The sequence below is a fragment of the Gymnodraco acuticeps genome, unplaced genomic scaffold (assembly GCF_902827175.1).
Source record: "Gymnodraco acuticeps unplaced genomic scaffold, fGymAcu1.1, whole genome shotgun sequence".
Lineage (NCBI taxonomy): Eukaryota > Metazoa > Chordata > Actinopteri > Perciformes > Bathydraconidae > Gymnodraco > Gymnodraco acuticeps.
The window spans coordinates 263,737-285,823 of NW_022989908.1; the positions used below are offsets into that span (position 1 = coordinate 263,737).

The 22,087-nt window shown below is 41.6% G+C and overlaps 3 protein-coding genes across 6 annotated transcripts in view; 1 reads left to right on the forward strand and 2 right to left on the reverse strand.

Annotated features, from left to right (window-relative positions):
• Nucleotides 1-22,087, forward strand: part of LOC117540857 — a 52,463-nt gene that overhangs the window by 16,126 nt on the left and 14,250 nt on the right. The gene's annotated exons all lie outside the window — the stretch shown is intronic.
• LOC117540779 lies at nt 10,887-17,983 on the reverse strand. Its single transcript, XM_034207623.1, has 4 exons — nt 17,877-17,983; nt 13,009-13,064; nt 11,629-11,991; nt 10,887-11,184 (listed from the first exon to the last, which is right to left on the reverse strand). The coding sequence occupies exons 1-4, from the start codon at nt 17,882-17,884 to the stop codon at nt 10,925-10,927; spliced, it is 687 nt and encodes a 228-aa protein (XP_034063514.1). The 5' UTR covers nt 17,885-17,983; the 3' UTR covers nt 10,887-10,924.
• The window catches only part of LOC117540834 (myelin-oligodendrocyte glycoprotein-like), a 122,388-nt gene continuing 120,104 nt past the window's right edge, over nt 19,804-22,087 (reverse strand). The window contains exons 1-3 of one of the 4 annotated variants that reach the window (XM_034207717.1): nt 21,756-21,882; nt 20,516-20,875; nt 19,804-20,345 (exon numbers count right to left, since the gene is read on the reverse strand). In XM_034207717.1, coding sequence (XP_034063608.1) covers nt 20,092-20,345; nt 20,516-20,875; nt 21,756-21,804 — 663 coding nt within the window. In that variant the 5' untranslated portion in view covers nt 21,805-21,882 and the 3' untranslated portion in view covers nt 19,804-20,091. Of the gene's footprint in view, nt 20,346-20,515; nt 20,876-21,755; nt 21,883-22,087 lie in introns of those variants that run through there. The other 3 variants (XM_034207732.1, XM_034207708.1, XM_034207725.1) reach the window with 3 other exon arrangements.

Below are 22,087 nucleotides of genomic sequence, written 5' to 3' on the forward strand. Positions count from 1 at the left end.
ATTTCATTGGACGAGAGGCATACTATGAGAGCTGGTCACAGGGATGCGTTCAAATGTAGTCAGTAATTTGAGGAAATGGCGAACGCAGATAAAGTTGAGCTGAAAATCCTCCAGCATCATTGAAGTCTCCGGTTTGGGAACATTTTGGTTTCGCAGTTACGTACAAGGATGAAGGACAAAGACAGGTGGACCGAACCAAAGCTGTTTGTCGACATTGTTCAACTAACATTGGTTACACGGCTGGCAATACATCACACTCATTTGAAAAGGCATCACCGAACGTGAATATCACCGGTACCAAAAGAAAAAAGACTGAAGTGCAAACCCAACTCCCACTAGCATGTAAGCCTCCACCACTCGCAGAAAGTTCAGACCGAGCCAAAGCTATTACAAACGCCAAGTATCCTTATGTTGCCATGTTAGCAAAGCGCTACCTGGCTGTGTCTGCTACCTCTGTCCCTAGAGAGGGTGTTCTCCACAGCAGGAGACATTGTTAGTGCCAGCAGATCTGCCATTTCAGCAAGCAATGTGGACAAGTTCATCTTTCTTTAGAACAACATGAAAATACAATGAAAAGCCAGTCCTAATGTCAAGCCGGCTGCTTAGGTACTAGTACAGTTCAAATACAGATTATTTCAGTTCATCGAAATGCTGCACCTTAATGTTTATTTTACTATATTTTGTATTTATTTGAATACATTAGTCAGTTTAATAATAATAAAAACAAAATATTTAATGTTTTGTGATTTTTTTTCTGCTGTACCGAAAACGTACCGAACCGAACCGTGACCTAAAAACCAGGTACGTACCGAACCGAAATGTTTGTGAACCGTTACACCCCTACAATCAATGTTAACTTGGAAAGCCACAATATTAATATTTTAACTCAATCACATAGGTGATATTATTGTGGCACATCAGTAAAGCCTTACATATAAGGTGGCAGACGTCATTTAATGAATTTTAACTGAACAATAACTGAATGAGTTTGTCTCACTCTTAGACCAGCAGGGGAACCAAATATATACAGACTGCTGCAATAAGTACATTAATTAACTGTCTCATCGATGTTTGTCTGAATGAATATGATAATATTAACAATCATATTATTCCTATCAGCTGTCAATCACTGTTAATAAATAATAATAATAATAATAGATTTAATTTGTTAGCGTTTTTACAGGTGCTCAAAGACGCTTTACAGATATAGTGAAGAACTGTTATGATTCACATATTCATTTATTATTGAATAAACTATATTTTTTGGAGGAGTTAATGATGAATGTTCATCAAGATGCTTGCTCACCCTCCTTCAAATTTGAAAAACAAGTAATTATATCATTATTGATATACAGTTACAACCTTGACTTTACATCAGAAAGAACAAACATTAAAGAAGTGACTAACTGCATCAGTTAGGGTTAAAACAACGTGTATTCAGCTAAAACATCGCTGCAGTTATTATCCAGTGGAAGGTCCTACCTACTGGCCTAGTTAAATCAAAGTGGTTACTTTCTGTTGGCTGGGCAGTGTAGTTTTACACACCGTCTTATTTTACTTTCTCAGGACTTAAAACTGTTTTTTGGGGGCAGACCCCCTCAAAGAAAAAAATATATACACGCATTCAAGGTCATCATCTTAACAGTTTGTTATTCTCATCGAGTCATCCGTGAGCAGAGCATCAAGTTGGCATGCCTATTACAGCTGAATGCGGCGATTACTATTTTGTTCAGCAAAACGCCTCACAAACGTATTAAGATCAACAGCTGTAGTGCGTTTTGATTCAATGCTGAGTACAGCCAAACTGACAGTCTCTTCTCTGTCAGTGTAGACCGCAAATACCCAGTGCTTGAATTGGGATGAAAAAGGTGCCAGTACTCTAAAATCAGCAACTTTTTCAAGTCAATTTTATATATACAGCCCACAAACAAGAATTTGGCTACTATAATGCTGGTGGGTTTCTCTCTTTACTACTGTATATTTTAGAAAGGTTCACTGTACTTAACATTTTTTATGATAGGCAGCGGATATGGCTAAAGCTCAGTAAGGTCAATATTAACTGAAAATATAGCAATCAAAGTCTAGATCTTCTGCTGAAGACACATGAAGCAGAGACCTTTCAGGTGAGAGCCCCTCTGGTGGTGTTCAACATTAATGACAAGGAAACAAAGCTCTGGTCAGAAGCATTTTTTATAAAAAGCTTTAACAAAATTAAGTATTTCTGTACATTTTGAATGCAATCTAACTTTCCAACTCAGAAAACGAAAAACGAAAAAGTGCCAAAAGTCTTCTCACATGGCTGAGCTGCTTTGCAATATACTTCACCACTGAAGAATACAAATATGTATAAAGTAAACTATGATGCAATCTAACTTTCCAACTCAGAAAAATGATAAAGAGCATGAACAAAGAACATGTAAAAACAAATGCAAAATGTGCACAATCTAAAATGAGAAACTGTAACTGCAAGTAACAAAGTCTGAGCCATGGTAAAGAGTTACATTGAACACCAAGCTGATCAGATAACTCCCTGGTTGGTCTGAAGTCCTTCTATCTCCAGGATCTGTACAAATCGGCAAATTATGCCAAAAGTCTTCTCACTGGGTGAGCTGCTTTGCAATATACTTCACATTGTTAGAAAAGGCTCCAGAAGGCCTTGGGGACATCAGTATCAGGGGCTGGAGCTGGACAGGCTCTTTCATCAGCACTTCTCCTTCCCTTTGCCAGCCAGGACCTCACATACTGTTCCGGATTGAACTGTCCTAGTGATGGTCCATTACATTTAATGAAAACCAGGCTGGACAGTCGGCTGACAGAGAGAGCATTCCTTTTTGCAGTAAGGATATCGTTCATGCAGCTGAATGCCCGCTCACACTCACTAGTGGAGACAGCGATGGTTCGGACTGCTTTCAGTAGAGGCTCCATGGCAGCAGGTGTACGGGATGCCCTGGTTTCCTTGTATTCACGAAAGCCCTGAACAGTCTCTCTTCTGTCCACTTTCAGCACTTCGCACAAACGTAGCACCTCTACGTCCCCATACTGTACGTCTAACTCCTCTTCAGGCCAACTTCCAGGATGGATAACTTTCATGTCCTGGATTAGCTGATTGTCCCGGGCCTCCCGGCCATGTAATGGGATTTCTCTTGTGCTGACATGAGAGGAGGTTGTGGAAGTCATTCTGTGTCTCAGATTCTCTACCATACTGCGGAAAAACTGACCTGCATGAATCTGTACAAGCCTGCCATTCTCACGCAGGGCAACACCCTTGAAGGACTTCTCAGCTAGAGCTGTATGAACTGTAGTCATGTGTGGGCCAGGCATGGTGACCATGGATTCAAAAACTCGTATTTCTCGAGTTAAGAGCCTATCTGCTGTAGGCAGTGTCATCTCTCTTTTTTGGAGTTGCCGAGAGAGGTCGCTGAGCTCTGTGAGCGCATCGTACATCAGTCCCAGATTGCTGACAAACGTTGCAGATGTGAGCACATCATCCAGGCCCTTGTACTTTGCTCTGTCTCTGGAATCCCTGCTCGTGTCGTTTGCAGCATTTGTGAAGTGATCATGAAGCACTCGGTAGTTTTCCCAGACTGCTCTGACGCTCCTTTCACTTGAAGCCACCCAGCGGATGGACAAAACACGCCCTATCACCAGGAGACGCTGTCCGACTGCTTGCGCACACTGCGCTAACTGCCTCTGATTTTTGGGGGAGGCATGGAACAAGGAATAGAGTTTGTCAAAAAAGATCTGGAAATGATTGAGCCCTGAGACCTCCTTGACCACATCCCCAACTGCCAGCTCTAGACGATGATTGGAGCAGTGCTACACAAACAGGCTTGGGAATTTACTACACAACTGGGTAGCAACGCCTGTTCTCTTCCCTAGCATGACTGAAGCCCCATCACATGCAAAAGAAACGAAACACTGACCTAAAAAGTCCTCGTTAAAATCTCTTCCAAGACACTCCATTAACGCCTTTGTGATTTCATCAGCCGTTGTTCCATCCAACTCGATCAGCTCCCAAAAAAACGTTTCGGGCTCAGCATCAGCTAATGCTGAGCGTAGACACACAACAAGCACCGTTTTACCACTAATAGTGGTAGATTCATCGACCAAAACACAGAGTTTTCTTTGGTTTTCTGTAATGTCTTTTGCCATTTTTTTCTTCAGCTCATGAGCTATGTGGTCGATGATTTCGACACAGGTTTTATTGGAGTGCAAAACCCTGCCCACGTTCAGCCCATTCAGTTTCTGTACATTCAAATCAATTGGCATGTCTGTGAATGGCCGGCTATGTTTGCCAATTGTATATGCCGTTCGAAAAACTCTGATAGTGGTGTCTAATTCAGATTTATGCATAGACTGCACTTGATGTTGAATAGTTTCACGTGAAGCAGATGTAAGGATGTCAGCAGCTTTTACATGGGCTTGTGATTCTTTATGTTCTTTGATTTTTTTTCTCAGGCTAGCATGTTGTTTGCCCTTGTCAACACCGAAATGAGACACTGCACACTCACCCCATTCAGTTGACAGTTTCAGTCCTTGTCCAGTGTGTATTCCCAAAGATTTGACATCTCTGCATATCCGACATCCTAGCTTCTTATCTTTAAGAAGGAGCCATGCATTGGTCTTGCAAAAATATTGCACCTGGTCCGTTGTCCAGCAGTCAGGTGCATCGCTTTGCCCGGTGTTGGTGGTGGCAGTTGAGCCAGCAGCAGCTAACGTTAGAGGCTCTGGAGGAGGCGGCGGAGCTAGTGCTAATGCTAATGCACTAGAACTTGGAGCAGGAGGATCAACCAAAGAAAGCTCCCCATCAGACACAATTTCCAACACAGGCACAGCATTTTCTGTATTTGAAGTTTCTTCCGGCGACAACCGCTGTCTTTTTGCACTTTTATTAATCCACGCTAACATTTTAGAAATGCTAATTTGTGACGTGACTTGCTTTCCTTCTCTCGGGGGCGTGCCTGCTCTGTTCTATCACTCTACATAGCCACCCACTGGGTGGGAGTTGCACTGCATAAACACAACACACGTGCATCTAGGTATGTAAATTGTAAAGCATTAAAACATGGTTTTACTAACAGTTTTCAGTATGTTGTTACTTCGGCATTATTATTATTATTATTATTTTGAAAGGTGTATTACTATTAAATCACGGTCAAATAGGTTAATTTTGACATAGTCGTTTCCACCACAGTATTTACATGGAGAAGATAAGCCCCGCCCCCTCTCCAGCACGTTCTGTTTGAATGACAGGAGTAAACAGCTGACAGCCGCTGTGAAACTCCAGCGGTTAGAGCGATGAGAATGTCCGTTCGGCACCTCATGACGCATCTACTGAGTACCGGGCGGCTGTATATATATATATGGATGTATAATAAGAACGGCGGGAGAGTGTTGAGTACTGGCACGGTGCATGAGTACCGGAGTACCGCCAGCATGCCGGTACTGAGCAAGAAGTGCCGGTACTCCATGGGTCAGAACCAGAAGTGCCGGTACTGCGTACCGGTGAGTACCGGCCCAATTCCAGCACTGCAAATACCTCATTCCTTCAGTGCTTGGGTCCGAAAGGCTTCTCGTTTTGCGCCGTCCCCGGTTCAAGTGAATTATTCGCCACCAATCATATTTCCACTCTCGCGCCAGGACCGGGGGAGGGGTTACAGGACGTGCATCTTGTGCTGCATTCACTTGCACTCGGACATTAGAGACTTTCTCTCATAAATGTCCGATGAGCCACAACTTTTCTTTCAAAACAAAGATGCCAACTGGGGTGGCAGCTGGGGTGGCAAGGCTATTGTTTAGGGTGGCAGTTGCCACCCCATGCCACCCCGGTAGATCCGCCCCTGGAAGCACATAGGCAGTTAAATGACAACACATTCTACAGATCACTGACGCACAACACTTCAATTGGAAACACAAACAGTAGTTAGGGACATTACAGCAACACTCTACACTAACAAAATCATAAACAAAAAACAAAAACAATATCTGGATGGTCCGGAGGAGCCCAGGCCCCGCCTCTTCTACTTGCTCCCCAAGATCCACAAGCCTGTGGAGACGTGGACGGTCCCCTCTGTGGTTCCGGTCGGCCGCCCCATCATCAGCGACTGCGGTTCAGAATCCTACAACATAACAGAATACATCGATCATTTTATTAATCCCCTATCAAAACTCCACCCCAGTTATCTCAGAGACACTTATGATTTTGTTAACAAAATAAAAAACCTCACAGTACCCAGCCACACTCTCATTTTCTCCATAGACATAGTCTCACTGTATACCAACATTGAAACCCCACTTGGCCTCACCGCAATTCCGCACTCCTTCAATAAAAACCCAGACCCTTCCAGACCCGACAGCCAAATTATTCAGTTGCTCCACCTCACACTCACCCGCAATGACTTCATGTTCAACAATAACCACTACCTCCAGCTGTGTGGTTGTGCGATGGGCCGGAAATATGCGCCAGCCTACGCGGATATTTACCTGGCCCATTGGGAGGAAACGGCCTTCACTAAACTCCCCCTCAAATCCCTTCTGTACTTCCGGTACTTGGATGACATCTTTGGCTTATGGCATCACACATAACAGGACTTCCTCACCTTCTCAGACATCCTCAACACACATCACCCTAAAATAAAACTCAAACATCAGTTAAATACACACACTGTGGAGTTCCTCGACACTGGGGTCTTTTTCCGCGGCTCCGGCGACCACAGCAAGACACTCACCACCAGGGTTTTCTTTAAGGACACAGATCGCCATGCACTCCTCCATAAAACCAGCGATCACCCTGGGCACACGTACAGAGGTCTGATTAAGTCCCAGCTGATCCGCTTCCACAGGATATGCACCCTCGCGGAGGATGTGGAGGAGGCTACCAGAATCCTCTTTAGTGCGCTGAGACCTAGGGGCTATTCGAGGCGCTTCCTTAGAAGCATTAAGGCGGAGGTCAGCCGCACCTTCATAGAGAAATATAAAGACATCTCCGCCCGGCCGTCCGGCCCTACCCTGGTCCCCCTCATCACAACCTACTCAGGTAGCCTGACCAGCGTTCTAGGCAAACTAAAGGCCAATTTTGAGGGGGCCAGGGGTGGCTGTGACGTGCTGCGGCCGTGCCAGCTGATCTCTGCCTACCGGCGTAATAAAAATCTCCAGGACCTCCTGGTCCATACCAAACTAAATAAAAGCACTAAAACTAGGGAGGCGCCTCGAGTCTCTGAGGTTGGTTTCGTTCGCCTCCCCCACGTTTTCAATCCCTTCTCTCGAGAGGGGAGCAATGTACGGCAGGCCTTGACACCTAACACAAAAAACGCTATTTATGCAATTAGGTGCAAGGCCTGCCAGAGACTCTATGTGGGGGAAACGCGCAATGAGATCAGCCTCAGAATTAAACAACATCAATATAGAATTAGAGACGGGGACGGCACGAGCGTTTTATATAACCATTTTAAACTCCATGGCCTCCAGAACGTGCAGTCCATGGGCCTGGAGAGCAGCAGTGGCTGGAGCACGGGCCAGAGGCGAGCGGCGGAGCGGAGGTGGATCCATCGCCTGGGCACCATTGACCCGGGCGGATTAAACGAAAAATACAATTGATGGGTCCGCCTCCCACCACTTAAACATGTTTTATTAACTTTAATAACCTGTGTGATCTCCTCTCCCCCCGGGGTCTCTCCCCAGATGGGTGATTTTGATTCCCTTCTCTGCGGGTGTGTCAGCCTGTTTTAATCCGCCCTCCACGTATTTTAGCACTTATATTTATTTATTAATTATCTATAGATCCTCCTCATCTGGACTTTTTTTATTGGTGTGCTACATTTTTATCGCATGTTTTTAGCACTATCTTATATATTTTAATGGTGTTCATATTTATGTTTTTATTACTTCTTACATGTTTTATATTTTTAAATGTATATATGTATGTTTTTATCTGATAATGATCAAAGCCACATGAGGAGGGACGCTTTTATTTGTTTATTTATATTTATTTTAAATTATTTTATTACCTGGAGGCCAGAGAACCACCCGCAGAGGGGAACTCTTCACCTACCTGCTACCCTTTTAAATAAACAGAGCCAAAAAATACCTACCCTTTGGAATCTTTTAGACTTACCGACCTTGATTTTAGTGGTTTTTGTTTTTCAGTGACATCCAGTTCATTGTATACGATTTTACTAACCCGGTGTGCCTTTATTTTATTATTATTAGTTCATTTTAACACTCCCTTTACTTTTTAAATGAATATTACTAGGGAGATTGTTTTAATTATTTGTATTTTTATCATTGCACTTGTGTTTTAACTGCACTTACACTTCTATGCATGGCTTACTAATAGAACTAGAATCACTTTTAAATTGACCATTTTAGATCCCCCTATCATTTAGGGTGTTTTATAGATTCCATTGGGACAAGCTCTGCACACGCACACACGTAAATATATTGGCACACATACACACACACATACACACACACATACACACACACATACACACACACATACACACACACATACACATACACACACACATGCACATGCACACACACACACACACACACACACACACACACACACACACACACACACACACACACACACACACACACACACACACACACACACACACACCACCCTCCAGATTCTGGGACGGGGAGATCTGCTTTTTAAACATACTCTGCCGCCGTTCCGTGGTCCGGCTCCGCTCTACACCATTCTTTTGAAACGGTCTTGTACTTACGAAGCTTTTATGATGCTTTTTAAAGGGTTTTTATAAGTTTTATTTTTATGGAGGTTTTTAATGTTTTACTTTTTTTAAACACCTATCTACCGAGAGCCAGTGCACCACGCGTGGGCTCCTCCGGAGCCCTGCACTCTTCCCCAACCTAACCCTAACCCTAACCCTAACCCTAATGTTTATTTGTAGATATCTCCTAAAGCCTACAGATAAAGTGTGACATGTAGGCCTGTTACATTTGTTATTGAGCGATATATATTATACACACTGTTCTGCTTTCTGCACTGACCTCAGCAGCTGTTCTCACTGTAACATCACCTAACATCCAGGGGACATGTGATTAGTAAGTAAACAAACGGTAAAGGGCAGAAAGTCTGATGCACATTTGATCATCTCAAATAACTTATAATCACAACAGGAACAGTTTGCAGAGCTGTGCTTCGTTTGACAGAAGTCCAGACATGCGTCACGCCTCTTTTAAACATCACTGTTGGCTGAAATCGTCTCAGGAGAATACTTCAGTGTACCCTCGGTTATAGCTCCTCTCGAGACACTCCTCTCTCCTCTAAATCAGTGTATCCTCGGTTACGGCTCTTCCAGACAGCCTCCTCGATAATCGATCCTCGACGAGCCTTTAGAGACATTTGTTTTCCTTCGACATCCGTTTCCGGGTCGCTGCCGGAGCACCTGGGAGTCTGGGACGCCAAAATTATAGAAATGAGAAACGGCTCATTTCCCAGGACTCGCGCACGTCTGCTTGACGCCGGGACGACCGGCCGCCCTCCCCGACAGGCGCACGGATGCGAGGGCCCGCTCATAACACACAAGTGCGATCGCAGTTTTAATTTACTATTATTATTATTGGATTTGTACTATTATTAATTTTATAATATCTTTGTATTTATTATTGTTATTATTTTGTACTATAATTATCATCATTCTTATTTTCATTTGCAATATAATCTTTCAATGATCTTAACTATTATTATTTGTAGATTTTTTATATACAATTTATCCTCCCTAATTTATTATTATTATTATCATTATTATTCACTAAATAATATTTATAATATATTTTGTACTACTATTATTTTTGATATATTATGTTTTTAGAATTATTATTTATTTATTTTAGAATGATTAATAGTTATCTGCCACTCTATTGAGTGCAGTCGATGTCTGCTGTGTCGCGGAGAGGAAGGGTGTGGTTGCTAATTGGATCAGCCTTCAGACAGAAACAGGGACTCTCATTAATAATGAAAACTGTATTCCTGTATTGTTCATGAAACTGGAAGCTCTTTCTCCACAGAATGCTGTGTAAAAAGCATTTTCCCTGGATGTATGTTTTGTAGTTTAACCAATAGGATACCCCGGATGTTACCAGTCGTTTTGGTAGCACTTTAATTTCTAACCACGAGGTAATTGAGGCGTGTCTTTTAGCTCCTTACTTCCTAACAGGAGAACAAAGACGTGATCTTACCTGTAAACCTTTGAAAGTGGAGAGATCTCATGAGTCTGGAGACAGCAGGATTCACAGCATCCCTCAATGATTGGTCCCTGAACTGCACTACCATATGTTACATCTAAACAGCTGTTCACATCAATAAGCAGGCAGTGGATCTCCTTCTCTCTGATTGGCTGATTGCAGTCTTTCAATATCAACGGTCCGGTCTTATTAATAAAGAAAAGGTTCCCATTGGTCGCCTTTCCCTGACACATGCGCATTAGAACCCCCCCTCAGTTTACTGCCTCCTGATTGGTCCGTGTGTTTTTAGTTTCACTTTCAAGTCAAGGAAGAAATTCAAGGCAGCTGCAGTGTTCATGAAGCAGAGAGACGTGAGGACGAACAATAGTGTTAAAGAATAAACACCTTTATTATATAGCAATAAAGCATTTTTACACTTTTACGTCGATCAAGTCGACATTTCCAAATATTTCCTCCTGTAGGAAATTCAATGCAGATTGTGCAGAATAAGTAAAAAAGTAAATACAATTGTTTTATTTATAATGTGTAACATTTTGAACATGGATAAAAATTACCTACCCCACCTTTAAATGCAGCATGGTAACAATATCCATGTAAACAAAGATGACCTTACAGCTGAATGATCAAACTCAGTGAAGGCTGAAATAAATTCATATAACAATGACACTTTACAGAGGTTACACTGAGCTCTTTCCTGACTCTTGAATCAGATGTTGGAGAGTCTCACTTCATGCTCAGATTCAGATGGAGATATGTTAGTCCTGATGGTTTGTTCCTCTGATAAACTCCCCATCTGTATGGCTGCATTGTAGGTTCTTCTCTTAAATCTAGGAATACAAACTTTCCAAATGCTGACAACAAAGAGAACCAGAACAGCTGCTGACACACCAACAGTAACCCAAACACCTGCCCAACTCTCTGCTTGAGGACTCTCTGATGGTCTCTGAGGTTCGAGCTCTTCAGCAGCTGTGGAAAAGGACAGAAAATAACATGAGGAACGATTTTAGTGTTAATATATAACAGGTTTAATCTAGAGTGAAAACATGACAATCTGCAACCTTCATTCTTCTGAAAAACATCCTGTGGTTCCAGCTTCTCAGTTTCCCCTTCTCCACTAAAATGAGTTCTGTGTGGGGCTGGTTTGGATCACAGTTGGTTTGTGAGAAGAGATTTATTTTAAAATGAGTTGTGAACATTTTAAACAGTTAAAACAAGCCGTTCTTAAGATTTGAGCAGCAGGACTCTTTTGGTCTTTCATTCACACTTTGTTGAGAATCTGCTATTTACTTTTCCAACTGTTAACTGTTCAATTATTGGCGAATATGATCCAATATTAGCGGCAACATACTGGACGTAGATGCATTAGTATTAGCTCTCTGGGGACTCTAGACTTCTACTGAGGTTACTCACCAGTGACGTTGAGCCAGCATCTCCTAGAGTTACTCCCATCAGGTCTGACGAGTATGTCACACACATAAAACCCAGAGTCATTGGTCCTGAGTCTGGAGACATGAAGTGTGAGGCGTCCTTCTGGGAGGACGTCTTTGTCACACTGGAGTCGTCCAGCAAACTGTGGATCCTGAGACTCTGGGAGTTCATCACCTTCATTTAGATGAAACAGGAGGTAGGGTCTGATATATGTATAAAGCTGACAGAAGGTAGAAATGGATCTGAGGGAAGTGTCTCTTCTGGACCTGAAGGTCCACTCCAAGGTGATGTTCTGGTTCTCCTCTGCCTGATAGGAAGTCTGAGTCACATTCACTACAAATGTTCCTGTGGAGGAGAAACAGAGGGACTCTTTAAACTGCAGCTATGTTCCTGTGAATGAGACACAGAGGGACTCTTTAAACTGCAGCCATGTTCCTGTGGAGGAGACACAGAGGGACTCTTTAAACTGCAGCTATGTTCCTGTGGAGGAGACACAGAGGGACTCTTTAAACTGCAGCCATGTTCCTGTGGAGGAGACACAGAGGGACTCTTTAAACTGCAGCTATGTTCCTGTGGAGGAGACACAGAGGGACTCTTTAAACTGCAGCTATGTTCATGTGGAGGAGACACAGAGGGACTCTTTAAACTGCAGCTATGTTCCTGTGGAGGAGACACAGAGGGACTCTTTAAACTGCAGCTATGTTACTGTGGAGGATACACAGAGGGACTCTTTAAACTGCAGCTATGTTCCTGTGGAGGAGACACAGAGGGACTCTTTAAACTGCAGCTATGTTACTGTGGAGGATACACAGAGGGACTCTTTACACTGCAGCTATGTTCCTGTGCTGCTTTACTGAGAACAGCTTTAAAGAGACTATCTGAAGCTAACCAGAGACAGATGTCTCCTCAGGTGAGGAAGAGTTTTAGGGTATGAGGGGACATCAAGAAGAAAAGGACTATTTTACTTTTTTATTCAGCATGTTAAGAAAAAGCCAAAATGTTGAGTAAAATAAAAATCTTTCAATTTGAGGGCAGTTATTAGGAAACATGTATCAGAAAAAACAGTTAAGCTTTTAAAGTGTAATTATTGAGAATGAACATTGAACTTTTAAGAATAAATTACTTGTAACAAACTACTTTTGTCAGAGAATATACTGAAAGTTCCACTTCTTGACATTTTGATTTAAAAAAGCTAAATAAATCAGAATCCCCCTCCTCAGTGTTGACCCTCTTTTCTTGCTCTAATAGTGTTCCACACCAAAGAGCTCTAAGATGCTTCTTTAGGAAAAGGTACAACGAGACACAAAAGGTTTTTCAATAATATTCAATGTGTCTAAGTGGGAAATAAAGGAGTACACTAACCAGAGACACAGGGGGTGAGGAAGAGGAGCAGCAGGATGAGGAAGATCATCTTCTCCCTGTGAGAGGACACACACACACACACACACACACACACACACACACACACACACACACACACACACACACACATCAGAAAACATACAGTCTGTCTTTACCACATGACTTATTGCACAGAGGACTGACACCAGGAACAGTAACACATGTCTGACACTAGGTGGCGCCAGATATCAACATTATATTTAATCTGAACTGAATCAGGAAATACTTTCTGCTTTGAGATCAGAGAACACAGACTGAAATACAGGACCAACTGAACCCCTTCAGTTTAGTTTCAGAATCTCTCTGAATAATAACAATAATAATACAAATAATCTATTGTTATTATTGTTATTATAAAAGTGAATGTGCTTCGTGGGGAGAAAGAGACAGCTTTTGCATTCAGAAAAATTATAAGTGGCATGTCTTGTTTTATAAACCTCTTCTCATATTTTAAAATCTGAATTGAAAATGCTATTCGTGCTCATGATATAAAAATAAGAACCGATGTTTGCTTAAACTAAAATAAGATAATGTAACCTTTAAGTATGGGATTAGTTTTGTATCATAAAGATAAAGCAACACTTTTTCAGAATAAAGCAAAACTATGAGTTTAAAAGAAAAAAAAACTCAAGCAAAATAAAATACATTTCAAAAATAAAACTATAAGTTGCAAACAAATCATTTGTGTAATCATGTAAACTATAAGTATTTTTTCTTTGTTTTAACATAGTTTTTTGTTTGCAGTTCTTGTTTCTTCTTTCTCAATGATCAGACTTTAGCTCTCGCTGCAGCACTCTCTTTTGCGCTCCCTCATTTTTTGTTTGAGATTCTGACACAAACCTCCCAGGTGGGCGGGACTTTCAGGGGTGCGTCCCCATTGGCTACTCAGTTTTTGAGTGACAGCCCAGTCCTCCAGCGATCGCACAGTGCAGGCAGCTGCGGTGCGGTAGCTAGCTGAGCATGGACAGAAGACCCCCAGAAGAACCAGCATTTCAATTATTATAATACTACAAGTGAAAATATATGTAAGTATTGATCATTTATGTTGTTTGTGCTATACGGTCTGTTTCTTTATTGTGTTAAGTGAGAAGCTGTGCTATGAAAGTTAGCTTGTGCTACCTTTATCCATAACAATGTAAGCTAAGTAGCCTAACAGTTAGCTACATAGCAGTGAGTGAGCGTTCAGACACCGGCGCACACACTCAAACAGACTCGTGTGCCTGACTCTACCAACAGGCTTTCATGATTCTGTTTAGATATGCAAGTATAAGCCATGATAGCTTATTTTATTAACATGCTAATTTGATATGAAAATCAATGGAAGCTGAGTTAACTTTGTAGGAAAACCTACCGTCCATGAGCTGTGTTTTATTTGTTAACTTCATATTTTTCATTTCCTAAAACAGTTATTTTCCTCTCATATTAACAGTGTGGATCATTGAGACAGCGTGGCGTCCAGAGGCTTATCCCGTTTCCCCACTTCCTCTGAGGGGACAGCACGGAGGGGGGGCATGAAGAAAGACCTGCACCAGCTTCATCCACGCTGGCGTTACTGTTATCACTGGCTCAGTGTCATTTCATTTGACCAAATGTCTTTACATATACATTTAATAGATGTTATTATTATACACCTTTTTGTTTTATGTCCTTTTATTTAAAACATTCTTTGAGACTTCATCTTCTGGTTCAAATTTCAATACATGTAATTTGTATAATCACTCTTTTGTCTTTATTCTACATGAAAATGTTAGAGAATCCATTCAAATCTGTTGATTATTCATATCTTCCTCAGGCTAGGAATAATATGTTGAATTTGTAATGCTAAATGTATATAATTTTCTCACAGGATATAGAATGAAACAACACCGGTTTTATCCATTGTGTATGAACGCTTCAGCTCTAAAGCAGTCTTTAATTGTTTGTCCTAAACATAGCAATATATGCTTTTGAAATGTAACATGTCTTTAAAAAATAATAGTATACAGTTTATATTGTGTATCACCTTTAGCTTAAAAATACATAGATGTGTTTTTTTAATCTATAAAATAAATAGACAGACAATTTATAAATCCCAAATTGGGAAATTATTTAACAGCAGCAGTGTGTTCAGGTATTAAAATATTTAAAGTTGGAATAAAGTATAAACTACACAACACAAGTATAATGCACTGCAATCCATAAGATAAATCCGATATGTCCATGAAAACCCCCCAGGAGACACCGACACTAACGTGGCCGAGTGGACTCCGGAGTTTGCTGCATGAGTTGCACTGTATGATCTGTGGTGTAGTGGGCTGTCACTCAAAAGCTGAGGAGCCAATGGGGACGCACCCCTGAAAGTCCCGCCCACCTGGGAGGTTTGTGTCAGAATCTCAAACAAAAAGTGAAGGAGCGCAAATGAGAAAGCTGCAGCGAGAGCAAAAGTCTGATCATTGAGAAAGAAGAAACAAGAACTGCAAACAAAAATCTATGTGTGACGAAGGTAACTTCGTCACTGTGGACTGATGGCTTCGGGCCTTGCATGTGTGCACATTTGTATACAATTTATACTATTGATTGATGTAGTGTTTATTGTATTTTATTTTGAAATGTGTTCCCTTTTCCCCATGTCTGTTGCCGTTGATTGTGTGCACCTGGTGCCCTGTGTTGTCTCCTCCCCCCTCACCTGTGTCCTGTTGGGTTGGGCATTTAGGCTCTGGGGTTTTGCTGTTTGGGAGTGTTTTTTGAGATCTTTGTGGCTGCAGGATGTGTGCAAGGAGAACAGCAAGATTGAGGCTGTGAACTTTGTGCCAAGACAACCAGCGCTGAAATGATGACATGCGGCTATACATGTCATCATTGATCAGATTGGGGAGGGGACCAGAGAAGATTACGGTGTCCGACATTGTTTTAGCATAACTACACACCGACTCCACATTAAGTTTGGTGCATTCTGATTGGCGTAAACGAACATCATTACCACCGACGTGAATAACAATCCTACTGTACTTATGTTTAGCCAGCAGTTTAAGATGCGCCTCAACGTCGCCCACTCTGGCCCCCGGAATGCATGTGACTGTGGAGGCTTCGGTCTCTAAATTCACGTGTCTCATAATAGAGCTACCAATAACCAGAGTTGGCTTCTCAGCGGGTGTCTCGCTGAGTGGGGAATATCTGTTAGATACGTGAACGGGTTGGTGGGGACCTGCGGGTTTCGCGTTATGCCCCTTCTGAACAGTCACCCAGTCTCCCTGCTGCTCGGGAGTTGCCGGGGGACGGCTAATAGGAGCTACCTTTTGCCGGTCCGCACCGGCTAACATGGGCTTTACTGTAGCTGAGTTTCTTTCTAAGATGCGGAGTCGGGCTTCTATGGCTATGATTCCCGCCTCCAACCTAACAACTATACTACATTTAACACATGTACCGGTACCAGTAAAGGAGGTAGGGAAGTAACCAAACACGAGACAGTTAGAGCAGGAAATAGCACCCGAGGGTGGGGAAAGAGCCATGGCTGGCTATCAAGCTAAAGTAGCTACCGTTAGCAAACCCGAAAAGAGTGTAGGCAACTGTGGAGTTACAGTCGCTAAGAGAAGGAGAGTTGTGAGTGCTTAAGCTGTAGTAACGTGTGATTACAACGTCAGGCAGTTGCCGTGATCAAGAGTTTTAAAACGATCGATTAAGTTAAGATAATAAGCTATCAGCAGCAGAACAGGCACACGGGATACCCGGAGATGACAACAACCGGAAGTTACAACATGCTTACCGCAATAGTGGTCCGTGTAGAAACAATAGTGGTCCGTGTAAATCAAAAATGATTTGTTTGCAATTTATAGTTTTATTTTTCAAATTAATTTTATTTTGCTTGACTTTAAACTAATCCCATATTTAAGTTACTTACATTTGTATGAATATATTCAATGCGCATATTATTCTTCAAACTGTAAACTGTTTAACTAAAATAGACAATTAATATAGTTGTATGAGAATAACCTGAAAATGAAGTAGTATGTTTATGTACTTTTCTTATGATCACATACCGGTCTCTGTGTAGACTGTAAGGGAAACTTCTGTGTAGCAATGCAGTGGGAGTCACCGACTCAGGAGAGAGACACGGTAGAGCAGGAGCTTTGATGTCAAACACTGATGATTTATTTGGAGTTTCGTCCGGATGATTGATTCACATCACAAGTCACAGCAGTCACGATATGACCGCATGGTGGGTTGCCACGTCAATTCTGGAGCGCCTCTCTCTCGTCAGCCCATTTAACTGGTTTCACCGAAACTGCAGCAAAAGCAGATTCAACTGTGGGATTTGGAAAGAGCTTAATAAAAAAAAAGAGAAAGCTGGTGATATACGTTAGTCACAAAGTGAGGACAGCTCCCACTCTGGCAAAGACAGATGTTGTCCTTCCTGCTGTAGGTACACGGTGGGAGTGTCTCCGGGAGGATTTGGTAATTTGAGCCGCCCACAAGAAGCTGAAAACTCTTCCCCTCACGAAGCACTCATCCAAGTTCCTAGTTGTTTATCCACCAACAGAAAAGGTCACCCTTGATGTGTAAAGTCCTTTTTGGCATTTAAATGTATAACAAAGCGTTAATTAAATATGTTTTAATTTATCTATTGTGTCTCATGCGATTCAGACATTAGGCAGAGCTCGTTCTCTTTCTTTCAGGAGTGAACCAGAGGCACAGTTTGGGTTTGAACAACGTTTCTGAGTCAATATCTTTCCAACTCGTTCTCTTATTTAGTTTAATGTGGTGCCTGTTCTCTCTAAGAGGTTCAACAGGAGAGCGACAGGAAGCAGCAGTAAGAGACATTTAATTAATAAAGTAGAAACATGTGCTCTTACCTGTACATATTTGAGACCTCAGTGCTGACAGAGCTGCCATATCATGGTGAATATGTCCGATGAAGCTAGTTGGTGTTTCAACGAGGCTGTCTTGATGCAGAATCAGAAGGAGAAGTTCCTGCTGTTTTCTGTGGTCTGATGTACACTTCCTGTCCTGGTGTGCAGCATTCATTTTGCATATATTCTTATACTTCAGGAATCAGGATGTAGGGGAGGAGGTAAAGTCCTCAGAAACCCTGTAAACCAGTGGTTTAAATAACGTTCAACACGTATAGTTAAAGAAGAAGAAGAAGAAGGATCAATGACCTTACAGCCAAATGATGAAACTCACCGTGACTGAAATAAATAGATATAGATATAACACTTTACAGATGTTACATGGGGGACGTATGGAGTCTCATTTACTGATGTGACTGTTAGATGTCATGTTTCTATCTCATTGGCCTCAGAGCTGTCTGTCTGCTGGAGTCCCTTATTAAAAACCTGCTGTTCTCTGTCTGACTAGTGGACTGCACTTTGTTCACAGAAACTGCAGCAAAAGCAGATTAAACTGCAGGATTTGGAAAGAGCTTAATAAAAAAAGTGAAAGCTGGTAATATACGTTAGTCACAAAGTGAGGACATTGCTGTTTCAGACAGATGTTGTCCTCTCTGCTGGTGGTACACGGTGGGAGTGTCTCCGGGAGGATTTGGTAATTTGAAGCTGACAACTCTTTCCCTCACGAAGCACTCATCCAAGTTTCTAGTTGTTTATCCACCAACAGAAAAGGTCACCCTTGATGTGTAAAGTCCTTTTTAGCATTTAAATGTAGAACAAAGCGTTAATTAAATATGTTTTAATTTATCTATTGTGTCTCATGCGATTCAGACATTAGGCAGAGCTCGTTCTCTTTCTTTCAGGAGTGAACCAGAGGCACAGTTTGTAATACACTTTACAGAGGTTACATCAAGATCTGAGTACTTCTACTTTTACTCAAGTACAAGATCTGAGTACTTCTACTTTTACTCAAGTACAAGATCTGAGTACTTCTACTTTTACTCAAGTACAAGATCTGAGTACTTCTACTTTTACTCAAGTACAAGATCTGAGTACTTCTACTTTTACTCAAGTACAAGATCTGAGTACTTCTACTTTTACTCAAGTACAAGATCTGAGTACTTCTACTTTTACTCAAGTACAAGATCTGAGTACTTCTACTTTTACTCAAGTACAAGATCTGAGTGCTTCTACTTTTACTCAAGTACAAGATCTGAGTACTTCTACTTTTACTCAAGTACAATATCTGAGTACTTCTACTTTTACTCAAGTACAAGATCTGAGTACTTCTACTTTTACTCAAGTACAAGATCTGAGTACTTCTACTTTTACTCAAGTACAAGATCTGAGTACTTCTACTTTTACTCAAGTACAAGATCTGAGTACTTCTACTTTTACTCAAGTACAAGATCTGAGTGCTTCTACTTTTACTCAAGTACAAGATCTGAGTACTTCTACTTTTACTCAAGTACAAGATCTGAGTACTTCTACTTTTACTCAAGTACAAGATCTGAGTACTTCTACTTTTACTCAAGTACAAGATCTGAGTACTTCTACTTTTACTCAAGTACAAGATCTGAGTACTTCTACTTTTACTCAAGTACAAGATCTGAGTGCTTCTACTTTTACTCAAGTACAAGATCTGAGTACTTCTACTTTTACTCAAGTACAATATCTGAGTATTTCTCCCACCTCTGCCTATATATATGTATATATATATATATATGTATATCTGTAATGCCATATCTACACTTTAGCTGCATATGACTATAAAGACGTTGAATCTTGAATATTATTTGAAAAAGTGCTATTTTTCATTTACTTTGAAAAGTATACTCTATGAAGAGACTGTAGCAGAAACCAATCAGGAGAGAGAAACACAAAACACCACTTAAGATTATTTACAGTTGTATTGTTTTTGTCCTCTGGCGTGTAGTGTTGTTATTTACATTTCCCTCTAACAATGTCATGATTTCTCTCATAGAAAAAGGGATTGATTCCCAATATGTGACATTAGAAATGTACTTTAAAGGCAGAGCATGGTAACAATATCCATCAGTAAACAGAGAACAGATTGATGACCTTACAGCTGAATGATAAAACTCACAGTGATGACTGAAATAAATAAGTATAAAAATACACTTTACAGAGGTTACACTGCTCTTTTCTGACTCTTGAATCAGATGTTGGAGAGTCTCACTTCATGCTCAGATTCAGACGGAGACATGTTAGTCCTGATGGTTTGTTCCTCTGATGAACTCTCCATCTGTATGGCTGCATTGTAGGTTCTTCTCTTAAATCGTATTAAAACAATGCAGGCCATGCTGACGACAAAGAGAATCAGAGTTGTTATCACAGCGATAAGCCAGAGTCCTCTCGGACTCTCTGCTTGAGGACTCTCTGATGGTCTCTGAGGTTCGAGCTCTTCAGCAGCTGTGGAAAAGGACAGAATATAACATGAGGAACCATTTTAGTGTTAATAAATAACAGGTCTAATCTACGTTAAGTAATCTGAGGTTTCTATAAGTGCTGCCTTACGGAGCCTCTATGGATGTGACATTTAAATCTACTTTGACTTCCTGACCTCTACTGACTTTACTCACCAGTCACATTCAGCCAGCATCTCCCATTGTTCCGTCCATAATCAGTGAACACTTTACAGACATAAAGTCCTGAGTCACTGGTCCTGAGTCTGGAGACATGAAGTGTGAGGCGTCCTTCTGTGAGGACGTCTTTGTCCCACTGGACTCGTCCTGCAAACTCTGGATCCTGAGACTCTGGGGATTCAACACCTCCATGGAGATGAAACAGGACGAAGGGTCTGGTCTCAGTAAACAGCTTACAGAGGATAGAAATTGATCTGAGAGAAGTTTCTCTTCTGGTGCTGAAGGTCCACTCCAAGGTGATGTTCTGGTTCTCCTCTGCCTGATAGGAAGTCTGAGTCACATTCACTACAAATCTTCCTGTGGAGGAGACACAGAGGGACTCTTTAAACTGCAGCTATGTTCCTGTGGAGGAGACACAGAGGGACTCTTTAAACTGCAGCTATGTTCCTGTGGAGGAGACACAGAGGGACTCTTTAAACTGCAGCTATGTTCCTGTGGAGGAGACACAGAGGGACTCTTTAAACTGCAACTATGTTCCTGTGGAGGAGATACAGAGGGACTCTTTAAACTGCAGCTATGTTCCTGTGGAGGAGACACAGAGGGACTCTTTAAACTGCAGCTATATGTTCCTGTGGAGGAGACACAGAGGGACTCTTTAAACTGCAACTATGTTCCTGTGGAGGAGACACAGAGGGACTCTTTAAACTGCAACTATGTTCCTGTGGAGGAGACACAGAGGGACTCTTTAAACTGCAGCTATGTTCCTTTGGAGGAGACACAGAGGGACTCTTTAAACTGCAGCTATGTTTCTCTGCTGCTTCACTGAGAACAGCTTTAAAGAGACCAACTGAAACTTTTTTATTCAGCATGTTAAGAAAAAGCCAAAATGTTGAGTAAAATATCAATCTTTCAATTTGAGGGCAGTTATTAGGAAACATGTATCAGAAAAAACAGTTAAGCTTTAAAAGTTTAATTATTGAGAATAAACATTGAACTTTTAAGAATAAACTACTTTTGTCAGAGAATATACTGAAAGCTCCACTTCTTGACATTTTGATTTAAAAAAGCTAAATAAATCAGAATCCCCCTCCTCAGTGTTGACCCTCTTTTCTTGCTCTAATAGTGTTCCACACCAAAGAGCTCTAAGATGCTTCTTTAGGAAAAGGTACAACGAGACACAAAAGGTTTTTCAATAATATTCAAGGTGTCTAAGTGGGCGATAAAGGAGTACACTAACCAGAGACACAGGGGGTGAGGAAGAGGAGCAGCAGGATGAGGAAGATCATCTTCTCCCTGTGAGAGGACACACACACACACACACACACACACACACACACACACACACACACACACACACACACACACACACACACACACACACACACACACACACACACACACACACACACACACACACACACACACACACACACACACACACACACACACACACACACACACACACACACACACACACACACACACACACACGGTCACTATTAGAAAATGACAGTCTGTCTTATCACAGCATTTATTAAAGAGCAACCAGAGGACAGTCATCGTCTGACA